Here is a 9,937-nt window from a genome sequence, read left to right as displayed (position 1 = left end):
GCATGGAGCACTTGGGGTGCCTGTGGGCCATTTGAAGAGATCTGCAGCTGAGGTGTTCTCAGCAGCTTGTGGGCGGGCTCTTTGGTAGAGTCCACAATGCAGTTAGTAGGCTCCGCATAATTTTCATGCCCTCTGAGTCCTATCTGCCACTCTTCCAGTTTCTTCCCTCCCCTAGCCATGCAGCTCACAATTCAGTACTCTGGATGGGGCAAGAGAGAAATGAGCTTCTTTAGCAGTCCCCCAAAGCTGGGGAGATCAGATCCTCACTCGCAAGCTCTCACTTTCCCCATTAGAAAAATCACAGGCTGAGATCCCTCTTGGCTCTAAGCTGTGTTACTTTAGGGGAGGGATAATGCGAGTCAAGTCAAACTGTTCCTTTTATCCTCTCCAATGCATCTAAACTCATATTTTTTTCTCTCCAATGATATGCACGAATTTTTCTTCTGAAACTGGACTTCTATAAACACTCTCTTGTTCAGTGGTTTTTGGCTAAGACAGTGTTTTGCAGGGGCTTCCAGACCTAGGCCAAGAAGGGCTGAAGGCAGTTCACAGGCTACTCCAGGGTCCACAGCCAGGACCAAGATCTATATGCCAATTACCCGACACACAGTGGGAAAGACTCTCCTCAGGTCCTTGAGCATATGGTGCTGAATTCCACAGCCCCCCAAAAGGCACTTTTGTTTGTGGATGGATGCCAAATTATTGTTGTTGAGAGCAAACAAAAGATTTTTTCACCATGAGGCTGATGTTACTTTTAATATGCATTTCTTTGAGATTGTGCACTTTTTTTCTTATCTATTTCTTCTTTGGGAATTACCTGACCATGTTCTTTGTCTACTTTTCTTTGGAGGTGATGGCATTTTTTCCTTTTAAAATTCTTCATATATTAAGGGTATCAACTGTTTATAACAAATATAACAAATATTGCTCTCAGCTTTTGCTCTTCGATCTTGTTTATAGTGCTTTTTGGATTTTTTTTGAGTCATAGTATCATTCTTTGTGATATATATATTTTTTTCATCATGTTTGCATGATGCTGTATTTAAAGTTATGGCACATCTTAAACATCTGCCACCAGAAAGATCATCTTTGGGAAAGATCAATTACTGGGGAAAAGTGATTCATTATCAGAACAAACAAACAAAAAGAATGATTGTATTTTCTAAAGTACAAAAATATTAAAATCTTGTAAGAGCCCTTAATAAGAGCAATGCAAAATATTTAATGTATATCAAAGTGTACATTTCACAATTGTGCATCTTCTGCCCCACTCCAACCCCCCCAAATCTTGGTATTGATCTGTGTGGTCAGCTTGAGAGCCATCATAATGTGTTAATGCAAAGATCAGCAGGGTCAAGTCCAAGAAGAATGAAGGTAGATGGTTCTTTAGAATCCAGTGTGAAAAGACATGTGGAATAGGAAGTATTTACATTATTTAACCATTCCCACAAAAATTAATGGGAGTTTTTAAAAGAGCCTTTTTTAAAAATGCATATGTAATCTTCAATATTCCAACTGGGAGGTGACATATTTACAGGTATTTCAGACAAGATGGCCCCAGTCATATAAAAGTTTAGTTTTATTGTATGCACTTTATGCAAATATTGCTACTTCTATAATCTTTTAGCAAGGCAATTACAGTCCAAATAAGCAAACATAAACAAAAGTTATACACTTTATTAACAAAAGCTACTTTGAATCATTCTATAAGTTTTCTATTACAATTAAAACTTTTATTTTATTCCATTTGATGATGATCCTTCCGGTTCCTTTAATTACAAAGTCTCTGAAGACTCTGAACTTGGTGGAATGATCTTGTGTTGGGAAATATTAAACAGGTAACTCTACATAGTTTTCCAGTAAGTGCTCACTTTTTAACTTTGATTAAATGCCATATTTTAACACAAATATTAGAAAATATTTAACAGCTCATATGGTCACAGTTCACTAGCGTTTGGCTCCAGCCTGGACGCTGACCATGGAAAAATAGATGCCTTTCTGCGCCAGCAGCTGTTGATGTGTGCCGTGCTCCTTGATTTTGCCATTCTGAAACACCACTATTAAGTCTGCATTCTGGATGGTGGACAGGCGGTGAGCGATCACAATGCAGGTGCGGCCTTCTCTGGCTCTGTCAAGGGCTTCTTGGACAACCTGTTCAGTAATCACGTAAATTAATTCTAATTAAAATAGTCCTCTCTCTTTAATTCCTCTTCCACAATAAGTCTCAAAAATAATTTATCCAACAATAGGTCCTTCTTTAACAATGGTATCAGTGAAATATAACAGCTTATTCAAAGCAAGGGATTTGTCATATCAGAAGATAATTGAATCTTAATTTGAATTAGTTCCGAGTTATCTATTCTCAAAGTTATTACAATAAATACAGCCCATCAACCATTTTAAAAGGTTTATTGGTGTACCTAGCCTCAGAACATCTTTCAAAGCAGCCCTCTGGTCCAGCTCTACAGCAAATTCAGGAAGACTGAGCACAGATCAACACAGCCTCCCTACATTTTGGCATTTTTAAGATAGGGAACATCTCAGGATTAGTTTTTCATTCGGATAACTAAATACTCAACTTTTCCCAAACTGAAAATGATTTCTAATATTTATCTTAAAGTACAGTTAGCTTTTAATATTGTACTGCCATCCACTTTTTTATATAGTTGCTGAGGAGAAAATGCCAGTAGAAACGAAACTATGTCTCTGGACTACAGCATCTTAGGTCAATACAAAGTGATCCAGGGCTGTTTTCAGAGCATAAATGCTATAAGACTAATTTGCCTCATTTTATCTTAGTTCTCTTTAGCAACAGCTACAGAAAGTGTTTAAATTCTACTGAAAGGTGAAATAAGTAACAATCAACATATCTGGCTAAATTTCGTTTTCTATTGTGGAAGATAGAAACATAAATTTAAACCTTTCGACTACAACTGATTTGAGTGTGAATGAGTCCAATTTAAATTCTTACCTTTTCACTTTCTGTATCTAGAGCTGATGTAGCTTCATCCAAAAGCAAAATTTGAGGCCGTCTAACAAGGGCACGTGCTATTGCAATGCGCTGTTTCTGGCCACCGGAGAGCTGGGCGCCTTTGTCTCCTACTCTAGTGTTATATTTCTGCAAATAGGGTTTAGTTATTATGAAAGTAGAACCAAAGTTCTAAAAAAGAGTTTGCTTACAGAAAATAGGATAACCACTTCCATATGTACAAAAAAAGTTTTGGTTCAAGTTAAGAATAGGTTCATAGAAAATCAAACAAAAACATAGCTCTAAATGGCAGGTTTTATCTCTTTTCTTGAAAATAGATACTTGTGTCTTAAGTTATGTTTTAGTGTAAACAAGTCATCATGTTCATGAAGAAGAATATTGTTGCAATGTTAGTCTCTGGTTTCATATTTGGGACAAAGATTGGTAGGAAGAAGGAAATTTGATTTGAACAGGCTATGCATAATAAAATAAGTAAAGTTCATTTTATTTATATCCAGCAGGTGACGCTCTCCACATTATTTTAAAGTGAAGAAGGGAAGAAATTCTTGGGATGCTAGCCTTTTGGCCAGCATGTGAGTGTTTTTATAAAGCTGTCTCTAACATTTCAGCCCATTTTAGTGGATGTTAAAGAATTCTATTTTGATACATAACTTTAAAAGATGAACTCTCCTTTTATTATTTTTTTTAGAGTTCTCCCCCCAAATTTTAACATACTGTTGCCACAGTAGATAACTGTCACTAACTATTCAATATGATGACAGGGACAGGAATTAAGAAGTTATATAGGAGAAAGCCAAAATGGGATGTGATAGCACGTGTAACCTGGAAAACAATATTATCATTATTTTCAGGTGCTTGCCAGGCTAAAATTTTAGTCAACTGTAGGCTCTGATTCTGACACCCAGTGTTTGACTGTAAAATTCTTGTTCTATCTAGCATTGCCTATTTTGATTTGCTATATCTGGCAATCTTAGTTCTATGGCACTCAGACTGAGGTCTCCATCTGCAGATGGAATAAGAAGACTCCAGGGGAGGTTCCAGCATATGCTTGGGACTGGCTCTAGCCCAGGGCTACCTCTGCCTGGGAGGCAAAAGCACTATGTCCCATGTGAGTGTAGAGGTGCCTGGGTTGCACTGATAAAGTATCAAGCCTATTGAGGGAGGTAAAGACAGGGCTCTAACCCTGAAGGAAGGAGGTAACTAGAAGGGTGAGGTAAATCCTAGTACGAATCACTCAGGGAAAGAAGTGGATCTTTAGACAGGAAACAAGACAAGGGGTTTGCCTTGTCTTTCCTTGTCTAGACCCTGAGGAAAAGAATCACAAAGTCTACAGGTATGCTTTGTGTGATAGAATGAGACCAGGAGCCCAGAAAGGTAGGGTCCCAGTTGTAGACAAATGCCAGATGGGCAAGGTGCATTTACTAAGCTAGGAAATAGTTACTCACTGTGTTTTTGTCAACCCCTAGACCAGTGGTCCTCACACTTTAGCCTGTGTGAGCATTACCTGAGCTATTAAAACACAGACGGGTGGACTCCACGTCCGAAGTTTCTGATTCAGCAGGTATGGGGTAGGGCCTGAAAATCTACATTTCTCACAAGTTCCCAGGCGGTGCTGATGTGCTGGTGGTGGTGGTCCGTGCCCATAATTTGAGAACACTGACCTTGTCTTTAGTAAAGGGGATCGAAGCTATATTTAAAATTTTTCTATCCTTGGGGGGCTAATTGTTCATAGTTGAGCTAGAACGTTAAAGGAGGGAAGGGGGACAATGCCTCCTCTTGGGGCCTCTCATTTGGTGGCAGCAGTTATCCAAAAAAGAGCCTAAGAAAAAGGAAATCTTAGGAATGAGTTAGGGCCACCTGGTATTACCATCTCATGTCCATGAGATAGCCTTGCCTACTGGTTTGAGGCTACTGGGCTTTATTTTTTAGGGGGCACTTCCTTATAATAAAGAACATAACTGGTGATAATTGGGGGAGGAAGTTTAGATCCATTTCAAAATATAGGGCCAAAGGCACATAAGAGAGAGTGAGAGGTTCTGTTTATCTAACTTCCTAGGAGGAATGCAGAGGACAGCCATGGGACAATAGCCCAGGAAAGGTTTCAATAATCAACCCTATAAGCAGAGCTTGGGACCCATGGAATGGGCCATGGTGAGAGATTACATGCCATCACAGTCACTCCAATGGCTCAGCCCTATTTAGAGAGAACCTTCTTTCTTGCATGGGTCCAGTTCCCTGGCCTGACTCCTCAGAGGGAGGTTTGAGGCTTGGAGAAGAGCTTCAGGGAGACAGAAGAATGGCTGGGAGAGAAATGAGGAGAGAGGATCATGCTGCTTCTACAGGCCCTGCACTTAGACTTGAAGGGAAAGGTCTCCCAGACATATGTACTAATTTTAGGTCAGGCTTGTTCACAGGGACAGTCAGGTGGATCAGGTAAACATAACCGAATGGGCATAGAAAGTGTGGCCTGATGCTTGTATTTAGGTGTGTGTGTGTTGTGGTTGCTCATTTCTCTTGACCTTCGGTAAATCAGTCCTGTAGAAATCAGACTATATGCCAGGAAGACTGCCACGGGCTCCTGGGCTCCTAATTTGGAGAGACTTACATCAGGCAATGTTTCAATGAAGTGGTGTATGTTGGCCTCCTTGGCGGCCCGCTCAATCTCTTCCTGTGACACGACCCGGCTATTGTCTCCGTAGGCAATGTTCTCGCCAATGCTGCAGTCGAAAAGGATAGGCTCCTGGGACACAATGCCCAACTGTGCTCGGAGCCACTGGACATTCAGGTGCTTTATTTCTTTGCTGTCAATAAGCTGAAAACAAGAGTACACAGACAAACTTCAGGACCAGGACAGCAAAATTAACACCATTATTTCACACATTAAAACTCCCAAATTACTGTGAGACTACATTTCTGTTGTTGGGTTTTTGGATTATCAGGGATAATTAAATATGGTCATAGTTCTATGCTTTAAGGAACGGTCATGTTTCTTCTGTTTTTTACTCTGGTTTCTGATATATGCATGAGGTAGGCAGAATAACGCAACCCCCCGCCCCAGCCGCCACACACACTTACAAGATACCCATGTTCTAATTCATGAAACTTGTGAATGTTATGTCACATGGCAAAGGAGAATTAAGGTATAAGGTTGCTCATCAGCTGATCTCAAAATAGAGTATCTTGGATTATACAGGTGGGCCCAATGAAACCATAACGGTCCTTAACTGTGGAAGGAGGCAGGAGAACGAGCATCAGAGCGGTGCCACAGTAGTAAGACTTGATCAGTCTTTGCTGGCTTTGAAGATGGAGGAGACAGGGGCCAGGAGTTAGAAGAGGTACGAAGATAGATTCTCCCTTAGAGCCTCCAGAAGAAACCCAGCCCTGCTGCCACCTTGATTTCAGCACAGTAAGACCCATTTTGGACACCCTGGAATCCAGAATTTGTAATATAATAAATTTGTGTTGTTTTACACCACTAAATTTCTGTAATTTGCTATAGCAGCCAAAGGGAAACTAATACAATGCTATAATGCATTTATGGCATATATCCTGGCATCCATATTCTTATGTATCAATTTTTCATAGGAAAAGAAGCTGAGATTAGATTGGAAATAGATAACTTCTATAACCACATAATAGATTTTCAGGTCAGGTTTCTGATCTGCCTTGAGCTAGTTAGGATCGGGTTTTTGAGGAATGGGGTATAGCAGTTAAATGGAATAGAAGTGAGTATGGGAGGGTGGCTGCTATAATCTTAGTCGTTGATGTTGAGAAAGTGATTTAATTTTCTGAGAGTTTCCCTATGAGTAAAACAGGATTTGTGATAATTCCTAAATGCAAAGAATTGAGAATTAAATGAGATCACGTATAGACCCCAGTTAGCACAGTGCTGGACACAGAGTATGCACAAAAGGATTGTCAGCCACCTGTATTTCTGTGCGTATGCTGTACTTGAAAATAGCGGATGGATAGATGGCTGATAGATAAAAGGATGGATGGACATCTACGATGCTGAGTCAAAAGAATAGGCAGGAAAGATTGGCCTTTCTTTAGTGACTTGGCTCCTGGAATCATGCTGCAGAAGCCCAGAGAGGTGCCCCTTACACAGTCTTGCTGATAAAATCCTTATTCTCTGATGTGGATATGCCTGCCCAAAAGATCTGCTTTGCAAGAGAATTCTGCCATTCTAGTGAGAGAGCTGTTCATCTCCTAAGATGACATGAGTGATGGTGTAGAAGGCAGATGTTGTGCTGGCTTCCTCTCACAATCACATCAAAATTACAACAAAACTACAGAATGATCATAATTGGAAGTCACCTGAGGTCTGGCTGAACAGAAGTCCCGTAACTGGGGACATACAGAAGAGGCCTCCTCCAGACTGGTAGGAGTGGCAGAGACTCTTTATGGGCTGATTCTACAACTGCGTGTGGCAGTTGAGAATTGGGAGGGTTATCTTGGCTGCAGATGTCCTCTCAGGAGGAGCAAGGGGTCCTGGCTCCACTCTGGGCTGCCCAGACTAGGGATCCAGTGCCAAGAAGAGACGTACCCACAACCCCTGGTTGTGAAAACCAGCAGAGATTATGGCTGAATGAGACAAAAAGCTACAGTCACAGACGTTTCTCTTAAAGGGCCTGTGCATGGACTTACTCGGTGACAGACTCACTTACTTTGAGCTCAAGTGCTGAAGCAGCTGCTCAAGGACTGTTGGGAACATACAGGAAGGAACTGAGTTGTCTGGCTTCAGGGCAAGGGCTGGAGGGGCTACTTTCTCCCAGATAGAAGTGCTGGCTGTATCCTTTGTTCTTTTGTTGAGCCTTCCCCAGTCCTGCCCTACAGACTCAAGGGGCCACCATATCTGAGTCTCCATAGACCTGGATAATACAGGTCACTCCGCCCAGGTAATTCCCTGAGACCCATCCCTCCCAACTTCCGGGCCCACCCAAGCTACCTCCAGTGGTTTTTCCCATACAAATGACCTGTCTTGGCTCACGCTGTGGACTTTCCTAAAATCTCTCAAAGGCTCATAAAACCCAGAGCAGCAGCATCTGGCTTCAGCATGTCCCATACCTCTTGTTGAGCAGCCCCAAGCCTAGCACTAGCAGCAGCTAGCCTCAGTTCCTGGCTTGGCCTCTCGAGGCACCTCTAAGGCCAGCATGGGTGGCAGCCATCTGCGAACTGCTTAGTGCAAAGACTCTACACTCTTGCCAGGTGCGAAGGTTGCAGCTTAACTTGGCCTGCAGCTGGGCCCCTCCCAAAGGACCCTTGGGCCAGCACACCCACTGGCCAGCTTCCACTGGAGCCAGAGCTGGAGTACCACCTAGGGCTGCATCTGAGGAGGACACACCTTAAGGGCAGACTGGCAGGCACTAGATCCCTGCTAACATGAATCCTACTCTGTAAGGTTAGCCCCTCACTGGCCAATCCTCACAACCAATGAGTCCAAGGGTCAATCCTTCCCATCAATGTGCAAACAACAACCAAGGCTTAATTATAACAGGAGAGCACACACAACCCATACAAGAGACACACCTTGAGTCCCTGCCTCAAATGACCAGGGAAGATTGCACCACTGGGCTCCACAGGACACCTATTGCATAAAGCCACTCTACTAAGACTGGGAGACTTGGGAGCCCTACCTAATACATAGAATCAAACAGAGGGAGGCAGCCAAAATGGGGAGACAAAGAAACATGTCCCACATGAAAGAACAGAACAAAGATCCAGAAAAAGAACTAAACAAAATAGAGACAAATCTACCAGATGCAGAGTTCAAAACACTGGTTATAAGGATGCTCAAGGAACTTAGGGCAAGAGTAGATGAACTAAGTGAGAACTCTAATAAAGAGATAGAAAAAATAAAAATGGAGCTCAAAAACATAGAAAAGAACCAGTTAGAAATGAAGGATACAATAACTGAAATGAAGAATACATTAGAGGGAATCAATAGTAGGTTAGACGAAGCAGAGGATCAAATCAGCAATTTGATCCTCTGGTAAGGTAGCAAAAAACACCCAATCAGAACAGCAATGAGAAAAAAGAATCCCCAGCCCCCCAAATGAGACTAGTTTAAGGGGCCTCTGGGACAACATCAGGTATAATAACATTCGCATCGGAGGGATACCAGAAGGAGAAGAGAGAGAACAAAAAATTGAAAAGCTATTTGAAGAAATAATGACAAAAAACTTTCCTAACCTGGTGAAAGAACTAGACATACAAGCCCAGGAAGGACAGAGAGTCTCAAACGAGATGAACCCAAACGAGAGGCCCACACCAAAATACATCATAATTAAAATGCCTTAAAGACAAAGAGAGAATGAATCTTAAAAGTAGCAAAAGAAAAGCAATTAGTTACCTACAAGGGAACTCTCAAGAGACTGATTTCACAACAGAAACTTTGTCACCTGATTTCTTAACAGAAACTTTGCAGGCCAGAAGAGATTGGCACGAAATATTCGAAGTGATAAAAAGCAAGAATCAAGAGTACTCACTCCACCCAACAAAGCTATCATTTAGAATCAAAGGACAGATAAAGAGCTTCCCAGACAAGAAAAAGCTAAAGGAGTTCATCAGCACCAAGCCATATTACGGGAAATGTTGAAGGCACTTCTTTAAGAAGAAGGAAAAAAAGTATCAACAATATGAATAATAAAATGGCGATAACTATATATCTATCAACAAGTACTACAAATGAAAAAGAATTAAATGCTCCAACCAAAAAATAGGGTGGCTGAATGGATAAGAAAACAAGACCCTTATGTATGCTGCCTATAAAAGATACTTTAGATCAAAAGACACACAGACTGAAAGAGATGGAAAAAGGTATTTCATGAAAATTGAAATGAAAAAAAAAAAAATCTGGGGTAGCAATGCTTATACCAGACAAAATAGACTTTAAAACAAAGACTTTATAACAAGAGATAAAGAAGGACCCCGTAGTCCCACTTCTGG

The 9,937-nt window shown here is 41.4% G+C and overlaps 1 protein-coding gene across 3 annotated transcripts in view; it reads right to left on the bottom strand.

The window, feature by feature from the left end:
• Positions 1-1,561: 1,561 nt before the first annotated feature.
• Positions 1,562-9,937, bottom strand: part of ABCB1 (ATP binding cassette subfamily B member 1) — a 90,645-nt gene continuing 82,269 nt past the window's right edge. For all 3 annotated transcript variants that reach the window (XM_011364135.2, XM_023533424.1, XM_023533435.1), the window contains 3 exons: positions 5,595-5,801; positions 2,972-3,118; positions 1,562-2,151 (listed from right to left, as the gene is read on the bottom strand). In XM_011364135.2, coding sequence (XP_011362437.1) covers positions 1,948-2,151; positions 2,972-3,118; positions 5,595-5,801 — 558 coding nt within the window. In that variant the 3' untranslated portion in view covers positions 1,562-1,947. The remainder of the gene's footprint in view (positions 2,152-2,971; positions 3,119-5,594; positions 5,802-9,937) is intronic.

This window comes from Pteropus vampyrus, unplaced genomic scaffold (genome assembly GCF_000151845.1).
Source record: "Pteropus vampyrus isolate Shadow unplaced genomic scaffold, Pvam_2.0 Scaffold4, whole genome shotgun sequence".
NCBI classification, from domain to species: Eukaryota; Metazoa; Chordata; class Mammalia; order Chiroptera; family Pteropodidae; genus Pteropus; species Pteropus vampyrus.
This window is presented reverse-complemented; position numbering and strand designations above follow the sequence as displayed.